At 30.6% G+C, this 25,669-nt stretch overlaps 2 protein-coding genes across 2 annotated transcripts; both read left to right on the top strand.

Moving 5' to 3' along the window:
* The first annotated feature begins 5,745 nt into the window (after positions 1 to 5,745).
* Positions 5,746 to 14,074, top strand: LOC137812564 (protein MEI2-like 1). Its single transcript, XM_068614637.1, has 15 exons — positions 5,746 to 6,403; positions 7,176 to 7,281; positions 7,455 to 7,506; positions 8,443 to 8,724; positions 8,882 to 9,288; positions 9,397 to 9,555; positions 9,640 to 9,756; positions 9,851 to 9,987; positions 10,281 to 10,363; positions 10,440 to 10,847; positions 11,281 to 11,914; positions 12,311 to 12,395; positions 12,476 to 12,544; positions 12,648 to 12,827; positions 13,366 to 14,074. Exons 2-15 carry the CDS (start codon positions 7,204 to 7,206, stop codon positions 13,510 to 13,512), a joined length of 2,838 nt encoding a protein of 945 aa, XP_068470738.1. The 5' UTR covers positions 5,746 to 6,403; positions 7,176 to 7,203; the 3' UTR covers positions 13,513 to 14,074.
* A 3,394-nt stretch (positions 14,075 to 17,468) lies between these two features.
* LOC137809808 (uncharacterized) lies at positions 17,469 to 20,770 on the top strand. Its single transcript, XM_068610881.2, has 7 exons — positions 17,469 to 17,648; positions 17,903 to 18,251; positions 18,339 to 18,498; positions 19,056 to 19,100; positions 19,524 to 19,692; positions 19,801 to 20,171; positions 20,374 to 20,770. Exons 1-7 carry the CDS (start codon positions 17,520 to 17,522, stop codon positions 20,690 to 20,692), a joined length of 1,542 nt encoding a protein of 513 aa, XP_068466982.2. The 5' UTR covers positions 17,469 to 17,519; the 3' UTR covers positions 20,693 to 20,770.
* The last annotated feature ends 4,899 nt before the right edge of the window (positions 20,771 to 25,669 follow it).

Raw genomic sequence — 25,669 nt, 5'->3', positions numbered from 1 at the left:
AAGATGCCACATACTCTGATTCAAGTTTCTTCCTCTGTAAACAAATACTTAATTATAACACCAAATAAATAAATAAATATTAGAGTGAGTGAAAACCTCAATCTTATGAGTCGGTTTTATGGAGTTGACTTAGATTTAAAGTTTAATTCATAATATGATATTAGAGTTATTTAAAGTTTATTCTAACGAGTGTTTGGTGGACTGATGAGATCATCCGTTATCGGACGTTATCAAACCACCCATAATATGTTATCCAAAGCATGAGCTATTATTCTCGATATGAGAGAGATGTATTAGAAATTCGAGATTAGTATTTTTCATAGTATATAACTGAGTACAAAGTAATCTAAAATGAGTTTGTAATAATAAATAAATAAAAACAATTTTAACTATCTATAAACAATAGATTAAAAGTAGAACCACATTGAATAGAACAGCTAATATTAATTTTTTAGTGTTCTTGGTGAACAGTTACAGTATAAAGAAATTGTGGTGGTCACTGATCCAAAGCAAAACATTTTCGTACACGACACTCACCTTGATGCGCTAGAAGATGATATGCAACAACAACACAACAGCAGAGATCCAATGTTCAAGATTACTATAATTTTTATTTTTTTTCTCATAGTTTATTCGTTCATTTCCAAAACTTTCTTATGTACATTCTCCTTTTGGTTGGTTAATAATGGAAATAAAAGGGAACTAAATTTATATTTTTTTTCCAGAAAAGAAGGAAAAACAATGTTGCATACACATTGAAAAACATTTTATATAAAATATGGTTTACCATAACAAAAGTGTACCTACATTATTCTCTCTCTATGTATACAACAATAAACTACCACTTGTTTACTTTTAATGATTGGTTATTTTATACATTTTTTTTCCCTTCAAAAAAGTTTGCAAGTTGCAAGTAATTAATTAATTAGGATTATTAGTAGGTTAAAGATTCCTATTAAGTTATTTGTGGGATACAGACAAAACACTTTATTGGAATTTTATTTTATTATATACAGTGATGAATGGTGAAGAGGGTGATTATCAATCCATGATTATTTATAGTAATACTATTCCATATTACTTAAGTTTATTTTAAACATTCCTTTCAAAATTAAATTTGTATTTTAAATTTTTTAATTTAAACCGAATAACAAAATTTAAATTATATAATTTTATATTTTAAAAAAACTAAATTATCCAGTTAAAAAATGTTATTAGTTATTGTATATGATCATTTTCTCTCTTGAAATTAATAATTTTATTTTATAATATATCTTAACTATTTAATGACAAAATAGAACAACTAAATTAATTAAAATAAAATTTAATTTGAATTTATCAAATATAATATATTTTATTTTAATTTCAATTTTATTTAAATTAAATAGTTATGAATTTTTAAAAATTAAATAAATAAATTTTAAAAAATAAATAAATTTGATTTAATTCCATAAATTTTAATTTAAATATTGTCTATAGGATTTGATTTAGTTATATAGTTTATTACCCTGAATTTGGTTGCACATAAAAAAATCACAAAAATAATAACCCAAAAAAAATTCTAAAATACAATGTTCATCATCCCACACTGCCAAATTTGTACCACCTAATTATTAAGTTTCTCCAGGTATTCAACACGTGTGGAACGTTGGAAATATTAAATGTAAACTGTATTTTTTTTTATAAAAATAACAGATAAATAGAAAAATATTTTAGTATATATATATATATATTTATAAAAGTATATCTTAAAAAATATAAAAATTTAAATTTAAACAAAAAAGTATATAAGTATATACATGTATATTTAAGATGTGAAAACAAAATTTTGTTCAACATGAGGCTTTTTGGTAGTCTATTATTTATTCATTTACTTGTGTGTTAAATTAAAATAGAATAAATTTGCAAACTAGAATTTTTGTATGAAAGAGTAGTTTTTTTTTCTTACTTGTATAATTTTTAATAATTTTTCACTACAAAATTAGTAATTAGTGGAGGAGATCTTAATCGATTTTTTAGCACATAATATATTTATTTATATAATTTAAATTATTAGTAAAAATCTGAATATCTTATTTATATATATTTTTAACTTAATACTTGCAGTTTAATCTTTAACAATAAGATTACATTTTTGTTAAAATACCATTAGTTTTAAAAGTCAAACATGAATTCTTTTTATGTCATTAAAATCATACTTAATCTAAGTGAAATAAAACATTAAAAAGTATAAAATACAAAATTAGCTGTAGTTATACAACATTTAAACTATTTAAAATTAAATTCAAACAAGTAAAACATAGTATATAAAATATAAGAAAATCATAATACACTTATCTTTTCAATCTATCATTTGATTAAGGAGTTTTCAAGTTCAAAATTTTAATATCATTTAAGTAAAATGTGATTGTTCCATCATAAATCTATCACTTGAATAAAGAGTCTAAACCTCAATTCGTTTAATGTCATGTTTATATATTGATTGTATATAAGTATCAATAACTTAAAAACTCTAAATATTACTAAAAGAAGTACACATTTTTTAACCTAATACTCCATACATACATAAAATTGAAATTTTTAAAATAATAAAGTAAATTACTCTTACAAAATAGTATAAGAATATAATTAATATGTACATTAAATTATAAGATTCTTAGTAATCAAACTTTATTAAAATCATTTTGAAAATTTGACAAGCTCTTCAATTCACTATAAAAAAAATCATTTATCTCCATAATTCTAACAAACATTCAAGATGTGTTTGGATTAGATAATAAATTTGAAAGAGTGAAAAATAATAGAAATGAAGAAAAAGAAAGTGAAAATGAGATTGTTTTAATTAAGAAAAAAAGGTAAAAAATAGAACGATTTAAATTAAGAGAAAGGTAATGAGAAATGTAGAAAAGGTGAAAAAAAAATGATAATGATTTGACTGATATATTAATATATTTAAAAAATAATTCATAAATATTTTTCAAAAAATTAATGAAAAAATATTTTTCAAAAATACAAATTCAAGTTAAAATCAAATTTTAATTAAAATAAAAAACTATTATAAGATTTCAATATTATATTTCATGATTAAAATAAATTACGAAGATTTAAGTAAATTTATTTTATTTTATTTATTATTTCAATATTAATTATTTAAATCGATTATGGTTTGTGTGATAAGCTCATGCTGAATTAACACTTTCTTGGTATGTTATCAGATAAACTTTAAAAACAAAACTGTATCGCTTTTTGTGCTTTTACACATTGATTTTATAACTTTCTTTACATTTCTGCGCTTCTTAAGTTTACACAGTTGAAAACAAAGAGGGGTTCAAAAATCAAAAAGAGAAAGGACAAATGATAGGATCTTGGGTGTTTCAATTTACTGGGAAGATAAACACCCTTCAATCTAAAATCTTAATACAATAAGTTTCTTCTTTATTTATATTTTTATATATTACTCAACTTTTTATTTCAACCTAATTCCATATTCAAACTCATATTTAAATTCTTAAGAAATAAACACTTTAAAAATTGTATTATACTTTTTCTCTTGCTAAATTGCAGGGAACAAAACATGATGGAGAACAGAGTTTGAATTTTGGGTTAGGTGAGAAAAAAAAAAGGATGGGAAAATAATGAAAAAATAGGATAAAGAAGTTTATTACTTTGTTGGAGCATCTTATTTCTATTGGCACCCTTTGAACACTAAGCTTACCCATTGGTTTGAATCTATCTCTTTTTTTAAATATAATTAATTCTCAATTTTGAATTTATCTACGCACACTTATATCAACGTAAAATAATAACTCCTTACATTATTTTTTTTTGTTATTGACAATATGAATTGTTTTCATCTTATTGTTAATTACTGCCACTTTTGGATGAATTGGTAACACAATATTATATAAGCATCAATTTAATTTTTTCAAAAAGTACAATCAAAAGAACAAAACATGAAAAAAATAGGAAACAAGAAAATAAAAAAAAATGTGAAAACGAGAGAACAAACCATAAAAACAGTATAAGAGAGAAAACACAAAAACAAGTAACAAAAATGATAAAAGGAATACATTACTATTTGTAATGAAACTTTAAATTTGGATTATAGATTTTAATTTAATGATTAATACTGAATTCTCCCTATATAAGGAAAATAAAATAAATTATATCAGTATAACTTTTACGAAGGATTGCATCGCGGACAATTTTATACAATAGTATATTTATAATAGTTTAAGAATATTTTTATATTAAAATAATTATTTATTTTAAATTTTATTTAAAATTGAGCAATATTGTGATGAAATGATTAATTTTTTAGTATATTAAAAATAATATATATATATATATATTATATAGAGAAAGAGGTCTTAATATTAATATAAAATTTTGTATACATAATCTATTTGAATATTAAATGTAAAAATTAAATTATATAGTAATTGATAAAGCTTACGTGGAAGTATTTTATTTTCTTTTAATTAAATACTAAAAAATAATATATTAATTATAAACATTAAAAAATAGTTATAACAATAAATAGAATGAAACTTCAAAAGTTCATTAAGTTAAATTTCAAAAGTGATGTTGTCAAATTTTTTACTAGAGTAAATTCAATTATGTTTTTTTATATTTTAATTCAATTTCGAGCTTCAAAGTGACTTAAGTGTGAGATATTTTGTCTTAAGATTAGTAATTATTAGTTTAAGATCTTGTGATATGATCAAGTCATTAATAAGGATTTTATAGTGTATGTTAGATCATCTTTGTGTTTTTAGATGTTCGAACTGTTTTAGATGTTAAGTCATTTAATCAGGTATTACAGTTTTTCACAAAACATCAATTGATATTTTCATTTGGTGAAACATATTTTGATGTATAATATGATTATTATGTGTTTATATTGAATTATTGATAAAGTTGTTTCCTTTTTCATATACATTATATCATGTTAAAAATTTATTTTAATAATTTATGGTTATGTAAATTGTCTGTATGAAAAATACCATTATAATACTGTGTACATGAATATATACATAAACAAATATACGAAAAACATGGAAACATCGAAAGAACAATAAAGACTTTATTTTATTTTTTTATAAATACTTATATGCATTTTGTTTACTTCTAAGTTGTATTTTAAAATACATTCTATTTTATTAAAGTCGTGATGAGGTTATAATATAGTGATAAATAGTTTTTTTAATGTCACAATATAAAAGAGATAAATATGTCATGTATATAATTTCAAAATATTTTATCATCATGAGTTAATTATTCATTTTGAACCCATTATATTTTTACTTTTAAATATAACTATTAATAAAGCATAGTATGAAAACTAAAATAAAAAACCACTGATCAAATTACACGCACCATAAGAAACACATTTCTGGTTTTTAAACATGGCTTGCTTGATGAATTAAAAGATAACTTTTTCAACGATAATATTTCCACATGCATTAATTTTGAGAAATCTTACATGCAAGAAAGTCGAATTAATTGAACAGTATAAAATAACATTGAGATTTGAAAACCTAAATGAGTGTTGAGATATAGAAAAGTTGAAAATGAAAGAAAAAAGTGAAGCTGTGTATGAAATGAAAGTAATTTTATAAAGTTTATGGAAGAAGAAAAGAATGGAATAAAAGAATTGAAGAGGGAAGAAAAGGTGAAGTTTTTGAGAAGAAAGAGGTTGAAGAAATAAGAAGATAAGTGTCTAATTTGTAACATTTGTTTTGAGGAAAAGTAATGTGTCATGTGCGGTCTTTAATTTTCACTTTATTTTCAAACCCGAAAAATGCACGCAGAACACGACCTGCGCGTATTTAGTATTTATTATTGATTCTTACGTATTTTCTTTTTTAATTTGTTTCATTTATTTTAATTAAAGCCAACTAACACACTTTTCCTCTCTCTTTCCTTCTTTTTCCTTCTTTTTTTCTGTCACAAGTCTCTAAAACTCTCTTCTTACCTTGTCTGATTCTCTCTGAACCATACACCGTGACCGGCGAGCTTAATCTCGCCGGAAAATTGCCCTTCGTTGGCCGGAATATAATATTTTTTTCGATTTGAGCTCCCAATTCTGATTCTGTTTCCCCTTTTTTCCCAGTGTTTTGGGTCTTTGGAAACAAACAGAAATAACAAAAATTGTTTTTTTTTTCTTCATTTTATTCTGAGTGAGGTTGCAGGGTAAGCAATGCAGAGAGGGGAGATGAGATTTTTGAAAAAAAATCACGAGATCCCCTATTTCTGAATTCCTCATGTTTTAGACCTCCTGCAAGATTCAATCTTTTCCCTTTTCTCTCTCCTTGAAAAAGTGTCCTATGAGAAGGTGGTTGGATTCCGTGAGGTAGATTTTGGAGTTTTTCTGTGCTGGAGAGTTGGTGTTTGAATTGAGGTAAGATTTCTTTCTTGCTTGGAATATTATAATCTGTGTATTTTTTTTTGTCCAAATAGCAATTTTGGAATTATCTCATGGTGTTTCTTACTTTGGGGTTGTGAGCTGTCTAAGTTCATCATCACCTATTCTTCCGTCATAAAATTGAGTTTTTGCACTTGATCTGTTCATGTTCAAGGTTTTCCCTGTAAAATTCCCTTACGAAGGTGGAAAATCGAAAACTTAAGCTTGATTGTGGTTTTATTTTCATTTGTTTTGGTTGGTTGCCTAAAGGGAAAGTGGAGTTGTTATTTATGCACGGTTGAATGGAAGTTTTCATAATTTCTACGGATGCTTTTGTTTCGATTTCCTGCATTTTCTTAGCAGCCAAAATGGTTCAATTGTGTTTATTTGGTAGGTAAGCTACGAGTTTCCTTCTTTCCCCCACTAAATTCCCTTTCCGGTGGTCTTTAGTTGAATATACAACTGTTTTTTTCATTGATCTCGTTGGAATAGTTTAAGTAACTGCTTCTCTTTCCCACTTATTTTTCTTATAATAATCAATAACTTAAGATCACTTACATGTTCCGATTTTTACATGAGGTTTTTGTTTTTTTTTTGGGGTGAGAGGTTCAGCATTAGTGGTTTTGATAAGAGGGCCATGTTCACTGTTATCTGCACTTTCACTTGTCAAGCAAATGACCTTAAGTTTTATTTTGAATGTATAAGAATGTGTATAGTTGGAGGAAACTAGCAAGTTGGGATTTTTTCAGCAATATTACTTTTTTTCCAGTTTCTCGGGACCCTGAGGTTGCAGCAGGATGCCTTTTCAAATCATGGATCACAGGGGCGTTTCTGCTTCATCCCACTTTTTTGAAGACGTTTCCTTTCGTTCTGAGGTATTTATTGTCAATTTAGTTTCTTGTGAACTTCTAAAATGTGACACCAACAATTTAATGATCATCAGATCTGTAATATCCCACTGTTTCAAAATGTTATTCATCTTCTCTCTGACCTTCAATGCTATTGCCTTAATGAATCGTTGGTTTTCTAAACTTGTTTTTTTGGGCAGAGGAATGTTGGACTACGGAAACCAATATCCATTAATGACCATTACCCACAAGGTGAGGACCGATCAGTCCTTTATTTGTTCAAAAGCAGTTCTATATGTTGTAGTACTGATTGGCCTCTAATACCCTCATTAATAACCCAAGATTTCGAACTAACAAATATTTATTATTTTGACATTTAATGAACTATTCAGAATTGATTGGTGACTTTTGTTTGATATTAGGATAACTTTTCTTTATTTGTATATGACTGTGTGTACTTTATAGGATACCTCGGATCTCAATCTGATATGTGGTAATGCATTTGCATTTTAGGGCTTTTCAGCCAATGTCCCTTTCCCTTTTGTTTTGGACATCTTGTAAATGTTTGGGTGCACATGGAGGAGTGATTAGCAATGTAAAGTAACAATTAGATATAATATGAGTAATTGTGAAAACTGAAATTCTAAAAGTAATGTTATTTCCATTTATGGTGGTTAATACCTGAGCATTTTGGTATATTTTAGTCAATTTTCCTCTCACTTTTTTGCTTTGAACAATATATATATATATAAATGTCTAGTTACACCTGAATCCGATATAATGACCATCAGTTATCAATCAATATAGTAAAGTACTTTGAAGTTTGAACCAGTTATTGATGTCAAGACAAAAACTATTTTTCCTGGTTGTGGTAATTGGTTCACACCTAATTTCTGAAATTTTTACTGAAATAATGAATACATGTGTCTGCAACTATGTTCTTGCAGCTTTGTAATTTGTGGCATTGCTTTTAGTTGTAAAAATAAGGGTGGGTGGTTTCATGAAGATAAATACTGCGTTTTGCTGCATTGGAGCTCATAAATGTGCTTTTGATATAGATATTATCTGTGACTTCGCGGCTTTCATTTTATTGTGCTAATTTTGAAGGTTGTAGTATTCCTACAAATTTTTATCTGCAAAACTCGGTAGTTGCTGGATAAGTAAGTTGTTCTATTTTCTTTTTATCAGGAAGCAATGGAATGGTAGCATCACCAGGCAGCATTTTGAACAGTACACCACCCCTTGATGTAAATGCAAAAGCTGGTTTGCTGATGTCCCAGGCTAGTCTACCTGGGAATAGTATAGATTCCAAGGAATCATTGAATTATTGTCCCAAATCATTGTCTGATGCATCTCTGCATTCGGCACCTACCTCATATGGTTTAATTGGGAACAAGATTGTGACCAGTGCTGCCCCCTGTGAAAGTAGTTTATTCTCAAGCTCTATGTCTGAGATATTTAGCCGAAAGTGTAAGTCTTTGTTTCATGCCTGCTGCATGCATGTTTGATGGGTACTAATGTCTTTTCATCTGTCTTATAAGTTTTTTTTTATCTGTTATGTTTTTCTGATTTTACTTTAATTAAATTGATATCCTATCTGTCTGCTTATTTGCATATCTTGGTGCAGTACGGTTGTTTGGAAATGATGTTCAGTCTGATCAGTCTATTACTGCTGGTTTTCCTGAGGAACCATATAAATCTCTTAAAGAAATGGAGGCTGACACTATAGGGAATCTCCTTCCCGACGAAGAGGATCTGTTTTCTGGTGTTGTTGACGAGTTAGGATGCAGTTCTCATGCCAAAACAAATGATGATTTTGAAGATTTTGATCTGTTTAGCAGTGGTGGAGGCATGGAGATGGAAGGAGACGAACATTTAAGTTCAGGAAAAATGATGAATGGTCTTGATGGAGATTATGGTTTCTTTGGAGGTTCTAAAGGAAAACTTCCTTTTGGTGAACAGCCTTCTAGAACACTTTTTGTTAGAAACATTAATAGCTATGTAGAAGACTCTGAGCTAAAGGATCTCTTTGAGGTGCGTCTATATTCTTGTTTGCTGCATGATGTTATCTTAGATTTTTCTGGAAGCATTTCATACCATTAATCATAAAATGTGATTGAACTATTATCTTTGTTCTGACAGCAATATGGAGATATCCGAACCATTTATACAGCCTGTAAGCATCGTGGATTTGTCATGATTTCTTATCATGATCTAAGGGCAGCACAAAATGCAATGCAAGCACTTCAAAATAGGCCATTGAGGTCTAGGAAACTTGATATACATTATTCAATTCCTAAGGTATAATGTTAATAGCTTATCCTGTTTGCATAATTCCATTTTATATTTTGGTTATAGATGTATGTTAACTTGAAGACATGTTAGGTCAATGCTCCAGAAAAGGATATTGGCCATGGTACACTGATGCTATCTGGTCTTGATTCATCTGTTTTAAATGATGAGCTGAAAAAGATTTTTGGATTTTATGGAGAAATTAAAGAAGTAAGTTGTTCATTGTTGGTTTTCCCCTGTTTTAGTTGCATGTGTTATACGAAGATAATGCAAGCTTACTTAAACATTATGTCCTTAATTTCAGATCTATGAATATCCTGAAATGAATCATCACAAATTTATAGAGTTTTATGATGTCCGAGCTGCGGAATCTGCCCTTCGTGCTTTGAACAAGATGGACATTGCTGGAAAGCAGATCAAGCTTGAACCTGGTCATCCTAGGTTTGAAACATGCTGGCTATACCCTCTTTTTTTTGTTAATTTAATTTCTTCTCTAATTTGTAGTAGCTTATGTGACTTTTTCCTTTATTTTATTTGTGCCTACAAAATGATATCATGCAGATGATTTTGTTTTGGATATGCATGTCTACTTGTATTATCTTTGATTACTATTCTTTTTCTATTGACTTTGACAGTTAATTGAATGTAAAGTTGTTAGATCACCTGGATGCAAAAGTAGTTCTGCTAAGAAATTATTTTCTTCAGTTAACAACCATGGAAACTTGCTTTTGTAGTTTGATGCACCAGTCTCATAAGGGGCAAGATGAGCGAGATTTTGGTCAAAGTATTATGGACAATTTACCATTAAGACCAAAGGGTAAGATTTATCTGCCTACATTCGTTTTTTTTCTTATGAAGCGACTCTTCTTGGTCTCACTAGACATCATTTACAGCATCAGGGTCTTCTGGAGTAATTGGATCTGGTTGCTTGGAAAATGGATATAACCAGAGGTTTCAATCTACAGTGCGGCAACCTATTAATGCATTTATGGATAATGCATTCATTAATGTGAACTCTGGTATTCACAACACTGTGAGAGGGGCATCTGCTGGAAAAGTGTCTGGAGTTAGTGAGTCTAGTGGCTATGTTGATGCAATGAAATTTGCATCTAGTTCGAGATTTCATCCTCATTCCTTACCCGAGTATCATGATAGTTTAGCTAATGGTAGTCCTTATAACTTTTCTAGCACCATTAGCAACTTGTCTAACAATATAGGTGCTGGAGCTGCAGAAGCCTCTGATGGTAGGCATATTCAGGGAATGGGCTCAACTGGGAACTTAGCAGAATTTAATGCGGGAGGTTAGTGCATCATATGTTTATGTGCTAAGGGCTTCATTTATAATTTTCCTTTTGTTCAACAGTTTTCAAACGATTACTGTCTATGGAAGAGGATACAATTGATTATTTGAACAGCATCCCAGCAATTTAAAACATTACAATAATGACTTGGTTGCTAAGGAAGACACAGTCCCATAGTTTCTTAATAACCCCTAAAATCTTGTTTCTTTTTGGAAATAAATACCACAAATCAAACTATTGATTTGAATGAACTTAGAGTTGCCTAACTATCTATGATTAAGAATTTCAAATGATCACTGTCTATAGAAAATAAAATCTTGTGCCAATTTCAAAGTTATTGGATCTGGGCAATTGTAAGCTGCACAAATTTAACGTGATTTTAACTGTTATATTTAAATCCTGATGTTGCGTTGTTGGTTTATTTTCGCTTCAGGAAATGGGATACGCCCACATGGACTTTATCATATGTGGAACAGCTCCAATTTGCAACAGCAACCTTCATCTAGTAATGTGCTTTGGCAGAAATCACCATCATTTGTTAATGATGCTCTTTCTCCGAGCCTTCCACAGATGTCAAGCTTTGCTAGAACACCGCCTCATTTGCTGAGAACACCACATATGATGGACCACCATGTCGGATCAGCACCAGTTGTTACAGCCTCACCCTGGGAAAGGGCAAATTCTTATTTGGGAGGGTCCCCTGATGCCTCTGGTTTTCGCTTGGGTTCTCTAGGGAGTGGAGGTTTTCATGGTTCCTGGCAATTGCGTCCCCTGGATTTTCCTTCTCACAATGTGTTTTCTCATGTTGGTGGGAATGGCACTGAACTGACGTCCAATGCTGGACAGAACTCTCCTAAGCAGTTGTCCCATGTTTTCCCTGCGAGACATCCCATGACTTCAATGTCAAAATTTGATGTTACCAATGAACGAATGAGAAACCTTTATCACCGTAGAAATGAAGCAAGCACCAACAATGTTGATAAGAAGCAATACGAACTTGACCTAGGTCGTATATTGCGTGGGGAAGACAGCCGAACTACCCTTATGATAAAAAATATTCCCAACAAGTATGTTAATTGCCACCACAGCTTTTTGAATCTTCTTTTTGCTTAATTTTTCTTCAATTGAATGTTGTACTTATTAAACTGTTAGTTTCCCTAAAGCCATTATTTTATTTTTATAGATTGTTTTAGGATCTAGCAATGCTAACATAGAAAGATGTTTTACATTTAATTATTTTATCCAGGCTGGCAGCTGAGCATTTGGCGCTCGCCTTTTTATTTTTGAAGTCTTAGTTCGTGCTTGCTAATGTTTCCACGGACACATTTATGCATGATTGCTCATTTGATATGCTCTTTTTATCTTGATCAATCAGATTTTAGAGACATTAAAGAATCCAAAAACTCTTGCATTAGTCTCTTGATATGACCTGTTTCTGCTTTTATTTGCTGTTTGTTTGGTAGGTATACTTCAAAGATGCTTCTTGCTGCAATAGATGAGCAATGTAAGGGAACTTATGATTTTCTGTATTTACCGATTGATTTCAAGGTAAGTATTTATGGTTGATTGGTTTCCTTTTGCGAAGAAATAATAAGCATGTTTCTAATTTAATTCTACAATTGTTGCAGAACAAATGTAATGTTGGCTATGCATTCATAAACATGATTGATCCTGGTCAAATTATTCCTTTCCATCAGGTTATTTGTATGTTTTTATGTAATATTAGTTTGAGCTATTTGTCTGTGTACTATGAGTTTTGAGTTCCCTGTGTTGATGGAACTAAGGAAGAATGTTTTGCAGGCTTTTGATGGGAAAAAATGGGAGAAGTTTAATAGTGAAAAAGTAGCCTCACTGGCATATGCCCGAATTCAAGGAAAATCTTCTCTCATTGCTCATTTCCAGAACTCTAGCCTGATGAACGAAGACAAGCGTTGCCGCCCTATTCTCTTCCATACTGATGGCCCAAATGCTGGTGATCCGGTAAATCAAGCTTGTTCTTTAGTTATACTTGTTTTCCAGTTGCCACTGCTCTTTACTAATAAGAAGCTGGTCTACTTAATTACTTCTCTTTTCTCCCCATAATCTGGGGATCATAGATGTAATTTTGCTGATACTTATGAGAACCTGTCTTACTGGTAGAAGAAAATGCAAGTTACAAAACTTAGTGGTTCTTAGTTTAAGCAGGATTTGATGGCGCAATAAAATTACACTTGCTTTGATGGTTTAAGGCCTTCCATGCATGATCTTACTTTCTTCATAAAGACTTCAATGAAAGAGAAATAAGAAGAGAAAGATGAAATAAACTTCTCCCTTACTTAAAATTAGTTTATGTATAAGTTATTAAAAAATTAAAGAAGATATGAAAGAAATTCTATAAATTAGCTTATCAATAAGTTAATTTTAACTTATGAAAAACATAACATATGGAGAAGTTTGCCCAGACAGATATTGATTTAGGAGGACTTTTTATATCTGATTCTTCTGGTGATAAAATTGATCAATGTTTTTGTGACTGCAGGAACCTTTCCCCATGGGTGCCAATATTAGACTGCGAGCCGGAAAATCTCGCATTTCCGGCAGCGAGGAGATTCGAAGCCTAGGGAGTCCTTCAGCTTTGGCAAGTGGAGAAGAGTGTGGTGAGGGGATAGACTCTTCAAAAATCTAACCGATTTATCATTCCTTGGGCACTAACTCTTCAACATTGCACCATAATGTCATGTCATGCCATGCCAACCCCAAGTCTGTATATTGACATTTTCTTTTTATGAGAGAGCCAAGAGGAAAAAGGGCTCACAATTTTTTTGCCTATAGAGGAGCCTTGAACACAAGTTTCTGAGGCTGAGGTACATAACCAGAATGAAGTAACTGATTGTAGTAACTTTCCTTATTTGCCTAAATTTTTGCATGATGGAGTCCTGCTATCTTCTCACAACTTAGAGAAGAATGGCTTAATTGAAGCTCAAAATTTTTGTTAGCTGTGTAAGGACAATGTCATTTGCATTAAGCTCCCTTCAGAATTGTTGGGTTCAACTTTGGGGCTTTAATTGCAGATTTTGTCGTTCATTATTGTTGTTCATATGTATTTTTTTCCTTTTAATGTTATAACTGCTGGGCGTTTGTGCCCTTATGGGATCAGTTTTTGTCTATAAGAAAGTTAATGTCCAGGAACATCTTTATTTTGACTTTGTTATTTCGGAATTCGGATAATGTTATTTTTGTTGCATTTATTCTTGCGGCCATACCAAATTCTGCCAACCACTCTTTTGTTTCTCAGCCGTCAATAGTGCTAACCCTGTTGGCACTTATTCTTTTTTTTTTATAAAGAAAATAAAACTGTTTTTTTAAACCAGTCATAAAAAATTTCAAAAAAGTTTTATTTTAAAATTTTATTGATTTGCAGACCAAATTCCAAACAGAGAATTAAAGATTCTCACTCCCTTTTAATAAAATAACAAGTCTACCATAGACAATGATGCGTTGAAAAACATTGACTTTTTTAAAAGAATTGGTGCAATTTAACATTAAATTTACCGATATAGGTAGCGTATGGGTAAGTTTGGATTTAACTTTGGATTTGTGAGAGTGAAGTCGTTACACTTTGAAATGAAATGACTTCATTGTTAATTAAATTTTGTATTTTTTTATTTATTTTAAATAAAGTCATCTCAGTATGACACAATTTAGTTTCAAATCAAATTATACTCTAATAACTTTAGTTGTTTTTATATTAATATTTTAGGTTGTGGTACGTTTACATAACTTTGGATTATTTTATTATTAATGTAAATATTAATACATATGGCTTTATATAAAATAATATTAACATGTTAATATTAATTATTTTTATAAAAATATTATTTGTGAAAGTAAAAATTAAACATAATTATTAAAAAAATAAGATCAACGAATAATTTTATAAAAATTATAACAAAAATAAAAATGTTAAAAATATATAAATTATTATTAGGATTGTGATTAGAGATAACATAGAAATCAACTTCTTACTTTTATGTAATTAGTATTAATATTTGTTTCATTATTTTGTATGATAGACCGTTAAGTTATAAATCAACAGTGTAAAATAGAAAAAAAGAAATTAATAATGAAAATTGAAAGTAAATTAATATAACCTTCCAATAAAAACATTTCTTTTGGCTTATCAATTTTGTTATGGATGTGATGAGTATTTGGTCTTCAAAATTTGTGTCATCGCATCATGTGGTTAAGTATGAAATTTGGTCCATTATAGGTTAATCAATAATCTTTATTTCAAATAGGATGAAATTGAACATTATAATATTGTGAGATTTGTACATTGGAGACAACAATTATAGTTAACTGTATGAGAAAATAAACAAACAACAATAACATGACAATAAAACATTCAAAGAATTTGAAAATCCCTACAATCACTCCACCATCCAATGTATGACGACAAAGATAAAAATGATAATCCACCTCCACCTCCTTTTGATTATCATCCTCTAATATATAAATTACTTTATGTAATATAAGAATATTCATATTTAATTTAATTACAAATTGAAATTACCTACTTTTCTTATTTATTTCTCAGTTGCAAAATATTAATTTTATTTTTACAATCAATATTTTCATATAAAAAAATTATACTAAAATATCAAACACTTTTTTTTAAATAATATAAGACGTTAAAAATCTAATACAAAAGTCATGTAAACGTAACTCATTTAATACAAAAACAATTGTCAAGACTTTACTTAAAATACAAAATAAACCTCGATTGATATTAATCAAAGTTTTCTGAGTCATACAACTTTTTTTCCCACAATAAAGTTGTATTCACTTTCACAAATCCACACTTTTATCATCCTAACACAACTTATTTATATAATTTAAAAAAAAAAAAATCTGTCAATTTCAATAATTTTCTTGTCAAATTACACTAGCTCGATTAAAAAACCTCAAACATTCTTTCAAAGCGTATTTTAAAGTGGTAATAATTTTAGCACACTACACCTATTTCACAATATTCATCGAAAAAGGTTGTTTCTAAATTCAAATATAATTACCAAATATATTTAAAGTGTAAAAAGAAACAACTCTAATTCCAAGATTCAAATAGAAAAATTTAAAGATTAATTTTTAATTAATAATATTTTAGAGACTAATAGATTTAAAATAAATCAAATTCTCCTGTTTAAACTTTTATACACACTTTAATTTAAACTTTAAAGGCAAGCTTTTTACGTAATTGACTTGGATTGTGAGTGCAGATGGTCCCAAACTTTTACATTCTTTACAATGTGGGTTGTACGATCCAAAATAAAAAGGTCTGTATAAAAAACTTCTACAATTGAAAATTTTGTACTCGTATACAAAAGGTAATTTATATACATACTATAAATATCCGACTCTACTATTAGTATAGTTTACTAGATTTTACAAATATTCGGTTTTATTTTTTATTTAATAAGTTTCACTTATTTTATATTTTTTTACAAATTTTAAGTAATGATAAAGTGTTATTTAGAATGTTTTGAATAGCTAGAAAAAAAAAACTTTCAAGAGCGTGTTACGGAAGATCTGATTTATATTAAGAGATATGATTAAAAATAATGAAAGAATGAAAAAGTCTCAAGAAAAAGTTTATAAATTCATTCTTTATTTTTATTTGAACTTTATTTTTGTAGAAATTTAAATTTTCTTTAAAATTATTAGCTAACAAACTATCTATTTCGCAAACTTTTCTAAACTCATTACATCTTTGGAAACCGTAATAAATAAATGGTTTAATTAGAGTTTTGATTTACGTAAGTTATATTTTTCTTATAGTGAATCTTTTTTTTTTGTTATTTTATTGAAGAGCTTATAAACTTTAATTGTCTATTAATTTTATTTGGACTCCATTAAGATAATTAAACACGTATTTTATCTTTACTAATTGTCACATACGTTTATTGAGGGAGAAATCAATGTTAATATGCAATTAACCACTATTATTTACATAATAACGTTATTTTTTTTAATAAACATGACAATCAATTACTAAAGAATAATTAATGTGTTTAACTACCTTATTATGAGTGAGGGCGAAGTTCAAGCAAATTAAAAAATACTTTAAATGATTATAATTTTATTCTCTTAAACTAAAAATAAAATACATGTTAATATTTATTGTAATAAATTAACTATTAAAAAATAAAGAATACGAAGAGAGAGCACAAAAGTAACTGCATGCAACTAAAGAGGAGTTCCATCAAGTTTATCATATGCACCCCAAATTTTCTAAGTTCAATTCCACTCAAAAAAACTAAAACTATTACTATTTTCACCTCCTTATACAACTTTTATAATCCTTTAATAAAATTTAAACCCATGTAACCTTCGTACATATATATTAAGTACAGCATTAAATGAGTTAGAAAACTTATATATTCCGAAATTTAAGAAATTAAAAAAAATAATTAGTTTATTATACAAAAAGCAAAACAGATATTTATCATTATCCTCACCCCTAATTACGCGTTAACACAGGTTTTATTTTGTACATGTCTCTTAGTTGGCGGTTACTTCCCAAACACGTTTTTAATAACACAATTAACCAATCAGCGTTCTTCACCGCCACTTCATTTCTTTCAAATTTCGAAGCAACAACAACACTTTCTATCTATCACTGCCACTCACTGCAAAATGGAACACCATGAAAACGGCGTCGTCAATGGCAGGCAAGAACACGAAGAAGCATTGCTGGCTCTCGTCGAACACCGTACCCGTGAAGTCAAACACCTCCGTTATTATATCTCTTATTACACTTCCCAGGTTCGTTGCTACTCTCGTATTGCATCATGTTGTTACGTTGAATTTTAAGAATTGTTAAAGAAAGTTTTTTTTTTTTAATGAAAAGAGACTGACACGCAGAGGTTTTACGTGAAAGAAGTGTTGTGTGGGTTGTTTGATGGAGGAGCGTTAACCCCACTTGTTTGGGACGTTGTTTATGCAAAGAAAATCCAAAAAAGGTAGAATCTTTGTGTGGAAAACCATGAGATGATTGCATGTTTTGAAAATATTTGCAGCTTGAGGAAGCAGAAAAGAGGTTGTTGGAGTCTAAATCCAAGTTGGCTCTTTTACGAGGTGTAACTAGTGCAAGTTCATCACACGTTGACGCTGAACAAGTGAAGGTAGAACGTGAATCAAAAATTGGTTCCTTTCATAAAAGTGACGGTTCTTGTTCTTCCAAAAACCACCTTCAGTCTGGGTTACGCCTTGCTCATGTGGGTTCAAAATGTTCGCACTCCGTACCGTTGCCACCTTCTTCTCTTGCTAGGGTAAAGGTAAAGTCTGAAAAGAATCAGACTCAGAGTATATCTACTGAACGGGAAAGCATTGAAGTCCAAGGCAGAGGGAGCAAAAGGAAGGTTTTTGGTATATTAATTGTTGTTTGTGTGTAAATTTGGTCACTTGTATCCATAACTAGGGCTAACTTTGGCGTGGGATTCATTTTCTTTACAGAACAGAAAGAGGCTGAGGAAGTGATTCGCTTGATATGTAAGAATTCTAAACCAGAATCAGTGCTTTTTCAAACAAGCTATTATCCCTGCTCAAGTCAACACAAGAGGAGATTGCGATGTATTGCTGTGTCTCCTGTAAATGATCGCCAGTTTGTGACCAGGTTTTGGAATAATTTTTCTTGAAAGCATTTTGCTTATGTTTTGATTTGATTCTGGTTTTTCTAATGAAAAATACTATGTGATATGTTAGGATTATAGTTTGCAAGCCCAGAGAAAAAAAAAGGTCTCTATGTCTTCTGCATTTATGATACAATCATGTTTAAATACAACTCAATTATTGTTTAAAGTAACTGAATATGAAGAATTCGCTTTTTTTTTAGTCATGTACCTCTTTTTCTTCTCCCAGATTCCGGTGAAGTACATTTTTGGATATGATAAAATATGAAATGAAATTGACTTGTAGAAGTTCACAAATAAACTAATTTTAATTAATAGAAAAGTCTATTTATTTTTTCAACCTATTTTTCTCTAGAGAACCTTGTCCAAACAATGCATTAATGGTTTGAAAGCTCCTTTTATCCTCGAAGACTGCCTACACAATTATAACGCAATCATAACTTTGTGTCATATTTTATCATTTGTTTGATATTTTTCCTGGTTCAACAAGTCTGTTACATAATTTGATGCCTGCTTCTTTTTTGACTGGGAATGATTGCAGTGCTTTGGATGGAGTGGTCAACGTGTGGGAAGTTTTTCAATCAAAGTATGTCGTCGTTTTTCTTTTGAGCCTTGTTTTAAAATTGTTATTGTATTGTCATAGCTACATAGTTGTTGACTATGAAAAATCAAATAATCTATTTGTGAAGACAGCACAGATGAATTTAAAATGCATCTCATGATTCTAATATTGCGACATCTCTAATGCATGGTAGGCTTTTCAATAGATACGGTCACTGCATTCTTCATTAATTAATAGTGTTGGAGAGCAATAGGTCTTATGGCATGCATTTTGCAATACTATTTGATTCCTTGATTTATTAAAGCTTGCTCTTCTTTCCTCCATGAGTGACAATTTGTTCCATTCTATGTATGAAGTTTTGTTGGAAGTTTAAAATATTCCTACCCATATGATATAGAAAAATGATATATTTCATAATTTTATTTTTCTCCCATCCTGATTTTGTAGATCAAATCCACATCTTATTACAAGCACAAATTGTATATCCCCACAGCAGAGATGGCCAGAAGACATAGTTTGGCACCCAAACGGAAACAGCTTGCTTTCGGTATATAGTGCTGATGGTCTAGACTCTCAAATATCAGTTACGGACTTCAGTAGAGTAAAAGATGGTGGGGTAAGACACAAATTTAGACCCCAATAAATTGGTTTGGAAATATCAATTTAGAATTTTGTTTTCTTTTATAGAGATTGATGTTATGCAAAACATGGATGTAATTGACAGATATCAAATTATGTCAATTTCTTAGAGGACAAACCTCACACGAAGGGTGTTATAAATAGCATTGCTTTTCTGCCTCGGGAGAATACCAGTTTTGTAACCGGAGGAACCGACCATGCTGTCGTATTGTGGCGTGAGAATGGTCATAACAAATGGAAGCCAGAAGCATTGCACAGGAATCTTCATTCTTCAGCCGTTATGGGGGTATCTGGTATGCAGTACAGGCAACTTGTGTTGTCTGTCGGCAAAGACAAGAGAATTTTGGGGTACGATGCTCATGTAGGAAGAACAGATTTCAAGCAGCAAGTTGATAGTAAATGTTTGAGTGTTCTGCCAAATCCGTGTGACTTCAATTTATTCATGGTTCAAACGGGGTAAGGTTCACAATCTTTGCTATATTAGTAATGTTTGGAACTGCATTTTCACAAATACTTATCTGTTCTGTACATGAAGTCAATTCATGCTCAACATTTTCTTACCGTTGTTGACAGATATTTTGATTGTATTCTTTTGTTGCTTCTAAGTTAAGAAAGAGATCAAATGTAACCTTTTTTTTAATTATTTATTGCACTACAGAACTCCTGAGAGGCAGCTTCGATTTTTTGATATTAGATCAAAACGGACAGAACTTCATGCCTTTGGATGGAAGCAAGAAAGCAGTGAGTCTCAGTCAGCTCTGATAAATCAGGCTTGGTCTCCAAATGGAGTCTACATCACATCTGGTTCAGCTGATCCCATGTTTCACATATTTGACATAAGATATAATGGTCGTAAACCTTCCCAATCTATAGAATCTCATGACAAACGAGTCTTCAGAGTCATGTGGCTTCGCTCTCTTCCCTTGCTCATTTCCATATCATCTGATCTCAGACTTGGGTTACACCAAGTTGTGTAGAACATGTTAAAAACAAATCATAATGTTTGAACTTCGTCAAATTGTGTTCGATATCTTTTGAACAGTGTTACTCGGTTCAACTTTGGAAGTCAAAAATGGATCTAACTAAACCAGACAACATTATATTTATTACTTTTCTGTTTAATATTTATTGTTCACATAAAGTTCAAATTTATTGGTCATGGATTGGATTTTTCTAAATCCATTCTAAATCCAAATCCAAATAAATGGATTGGAATTAAAATCCATATCCATTTTAAATACATCAACTTTAAATGGATATTTTTAAATTTATTTAAAGTGGATTAAATCTAAATTCAATCCATTTTGTTAATTAGATTAAATCCACTTTGTCAATTACATTAAATCCATTTTGATATGGACACATACTAATTTGGCTCGAATCGGGCCTAAGTCGACTCAACCTGAATGCGAATCAATTCGGTTCGACATCGGTCCGGACCTGGACAACTCAACAATGGCCTGGACCTGAATGATTTGACATCAGCCTGAGCCTATTTGACTCAACATTGGTTCGGGCTCGTTTGACTTGACATCGGCCTAGGTCCGCTCGACTCGACATTAGCTAGGGCCCAACGACTCGACATCGACCCGGGCCCACTCCACTCGACATCGGCTTGAGTCTGGAGGAATTGACATCGGCCCGAACCCGGACGACTCGACATCGGTTCAGGTCCGGATACCTCGACATCGGCTTGGGCCCGCTCGGCTTGACATCGGCCTGGGCCCGCTTGGCTCGACATTGGACAAGGCCCAATCGACTCAACATAGACCCAAGCCTGCTCCACTCGACATCGGTCTGGGCTTGTTCAGCTAGACATCGGCCCAGGCCCGGGAGACTCAACATTGGCTCGGGTCGGCTCGACTCGACTCGGCATTGGCTCAACCCCAATTGACTCGAAATCGGCTAGGGCCCGGGAGACTCGACATCCATTTGCGCCCGTTTTGCTCGACATTGGTCAGGGCCCAATCGACTTGACATCGACTCGGGCCTGTTCCACTCAACATCGACTCGGGCCCATTCCACTCGACATCGACCCCGACCCGTTCGGCTTGACATCGGCCCGAGCCCGGGAGACTCGACATTGGCTCAGTCCCGGTCGGCTTGACATTGGCCCGAGCTCTGGAGACTCGACATTGGCTCGGGCCAACACTGGCTCAACCCCAATCGACTCGACATCGGCCCGGGCCCAGACGACTTGACAATGGCCCGGGCCTAGATGATTCGACAACGGCCCTGGCCTGCTCCACTCGACATCGACTTGAGCCCATACGACTTGACATCGTCCCGAGCCCGGACAACTCGACATCGTCCTGAACTCGGACGACTCAACATTGGCTCGAGCCCGCTCGGCTTGACATCGGCTCGACATTGGTTAGGGCCCAATTGACTCGACAGACCCAGGACCGTTCCATTCGACATCGGTCCGGGCTTGGAGACTCGACATCGGTTCAGGCCTGCTAGGCTCGACATTGGTCTGAGCTTAATCGACTCGACATCGACTCGGGCCCGGGAGACTCGACATCGATTTGGGCCTGTTCTGCTCGACATTGGTCAGGGCCCAATCGACTTGACATCAACTTGGGCCTGTTCCACTCGACATCAACCCCGACCCATTCGGCTTAACATCCGCTCGAGCCCGAGAGACTTGACATTGCCCTGGGCCTGTTCGACTCAACATCGGCCCGAGCTTGGGAGACTCGACATTGGCTTGGCTCGCTCGGCTCGACATTAGCTCGGGCCCAATCGACTCGACATCGACCTGGGTCCGGGAGACTCGACATTGGCCCGGGCCCGTTCGGCTTGACATTGGCCTGGGCTTGCTTAGCTCAAATTGGCCTGGCCTAGCTCGTTCGACTCGACATCGACGCAGGCCGGCGACTCTACATCAGCCCAGGTTGCTTGACTCGATATCGGTCCAGGCCAGCTCGACTCGACATCAGCTGGATTGTCTTGGCTTAACTTGGATCGGGCCAAGTCAAAATTTATCCCAAAATGCAATTTGGATAATAAAAAAATGTATCCAATCTATATCTAATCCATATCCAATTAAATGAATTGGATTTAAAATCCAAAAATATGTCTTTAGATTTGAAATAAATTAATTTAAATTGATTAAAACTAATATGGATATGGATAATTATGGATTGGATTTTGTAATTTGGATTTTTTGCCCACCCTTAATAATAAGTGATTTTTGTAAAAATATGTAATCAAATCAAATTAATTTTTAAAAAAATTATTGTTGTGTTTGGATTGAGAAGGAAATTGGTAGGGAGAGTAGAGAGTGAATTTGTGAGGATTAAAGAGGATGTATGAAGTTGTTTGGATTGAAAGATGATAAATTGAATTTGTGAGTATAATTTATTGAAATATTTAAATAATAAATAAAGGTGTGAAATATTAGTTTATAAATCTATCCTTATTATTAAAAATATTTAAATAATAATATTTTTTTTAAAGTTTGAATTAATTAAATATTTTTAATATATAATATTTATAATTATTTGTATTTTGGAATAAAAAATATAATAAATAAAATTTTGTATTAAATTAAAATAAATTTATTAAATATATTAAAAATTATAAAAATAATGTTTTTTATTATATATATTTGTTATTTGATATAATTATGTGATGTTGATATTATATTTTATTTTATTATTCATAATTATATGTTGTTATTAATAATAATTAAATATTTTTAGAAATATTAAATAAATTTATGTAATATTTAATTTAATTTTATATATTATATATTATAGTATAATATTTGTACAAAGATATTTCTTTTGAGTAAAATATAATAATCATATATGCAAAACACAAATTTTTGTATTGATGTAAAAAATAAAAAAATACTTCCACTCTCTTTTCCATCTACTCTTTCACCTTCAAAACCACTAAAAAATAAATACAAAAAGACACCCTCTCCCTCTCCTTGTAACTGAAAAGAAACATTCCATACACTTTTGAATTTTTACAAATGAGTTTCTAGATTTTAGTATTATTTAGTTTTAACTTTAAATATTAACCTTTGGTAGTTGATGATGGTCATGCGTAGTGTTGTAGTTTAAGGGTCAATCATTTCAGTCCATGCATGCTCCTTCTCCAAATCACTTGCATCTACCTTTCCTCATCTATATTAGAATAATAAGAATATAAATTTTATTTCATTTTTCAATTAGCATAATTGATTACTGGATATTAATCTTGATAATTTTTTTCTTGCAACATATCAATTTTAATCTCTACCCTATCATTTTTAAATTTTTCAAAATTATCTTATTGTGAATTTGAAAATTTAGAATAATAAGTATAATTCAAAATTAAAAAAAAAAATCATTTTAGAAAAAAAATCCGGAACAAAAAATTGAAAATATATTTCAAATAAAAATTTCTGAAATGCGTGTGCTGATAAGTTGGTTAATTTATGATTTTTTCATAGAGAATCTTTTATTTGGTATAATAGGCTTTCACCTTGTCTGTTCTTATAATTCTTTATGAATATGTATAGTTTATTTATGTATCGTTTTTGTTAACATATGAGTCTTTGTCTAGTCCTCCCGTATTTTTGTATTTTCTTTCTTTTTTCTTTTGTTTAATAATATTTTTTTCATGTGATGGTAAATGATTGTTGTTACTTGATGTGTCAGTCTAGAGATCTTAAGTAGCATAGTGGTGTTTAACCTGAAAGCTTTTATTTAAAAAAAAAAATCTGAAATTAAAAAATGTGTTCTAAAAATTCAAATCCAAAATATTTTCAGATAAACAATTCTGTACATATTCTTTTTATTTAAAGTTATTTTTATCATTTTGAATGAAATTTTTATCATGATCATTTTCATGTTAGAATTAATAAGCAAGGAGAAATTGGCAATTAATGCACTATTCAATCACATTATTTTAAGCTTTCAAAATGATGCATTATTTACTTATGAAATACACCGTATCAAGATTCCAAAAATTTAACTTATTTTAATTATGTAACAATGCAATATAGTTGTTAATCTATCAAATTTTCAATCAATGGATCACACTTAATTTAATAGATTATATAAAAAAAAATTGATTATTATATTTAAATCATGCTTGACTTAGCTATATCATAGAATTATTAATTTTATCTTTTTTTACACATCACATCTCAAAAATACTTTTAAAAAATTAAATAAGAGACCTACTTTGATATAAAATTATTGTAACTGCTCGCTCTTTCCTACTTCTTGTCGAGTCTAGATAAATTGTAATTAAATTGTTAACATGTTTAATCTAACTCTTTATTTTATTTTATAAATAGTAAATAATTTCATTCTTGCCAAATGGGTACCGAGAAGTCGTGCTTAACACGTAATACAATGTAATAACGTAATTTGAACTAACGTGAAGACACGTCATTATTAGGAATGGTTGTGGTGATATTTTGTTTTAGATCTTTCCAAATATTCCACCTTTCAACCACTTTAAAGTTAAGTTTAGTAATATTGAAGTTCAATAGGAATTTTTAAGGAAATGTTTTTTTATAAAGAATTAAAAATGTTTTATAATAAAGAAATTAAAAATTTATAAGAATAATTAAATTATTTAAAATAATGTAATTTTAAATTTATTTAAAATATATATATATATATTTATTTTTTAATTTTGTTTTCTCTTTTTGACTTAATTTTACTTAGTACATTGTTTAACATTTATATCTTCTATATATAAAGAGGATTCTTCTTTTACCTGTCATTTTATTTTATTTTAATTATATTCTTATATTTATATTTATTTTATTAATTTAAAAATATATGAGATGAGATATTTGTTATTTTTTCAATAATTTAAATTGTATATCTCAAACAAATATCAAAAGAGATAACACAATTTTTAAATTATTTTAAAAAAAATCAAAACTAAATATTGCAAAGTGAGGCTTGCACAATTGTATATTTTTTTCTCGTTCATCTTTA

Source organism: Phaseolus vulgaris, chromosome 2 (genome assembly GCF_051622355.1).
Source record: "Phaseolus vulgaris cultivar YP4 chromosome 2, ASM5162235v1, whole genome shotgun sequence".
NCBI classification, from domain to species: domain Eukaryota; kingdom Viridiplantae; phylum Streptophyta; class Magnoliopsida; order Fabales; family Fabaceae; genus Phaseolus; species Phaseolus vulgaris.
Note: the sequence above shows the minus strand (reverse complement) of the source record. Positions and strands in the feature narration are given on the sequence as shown.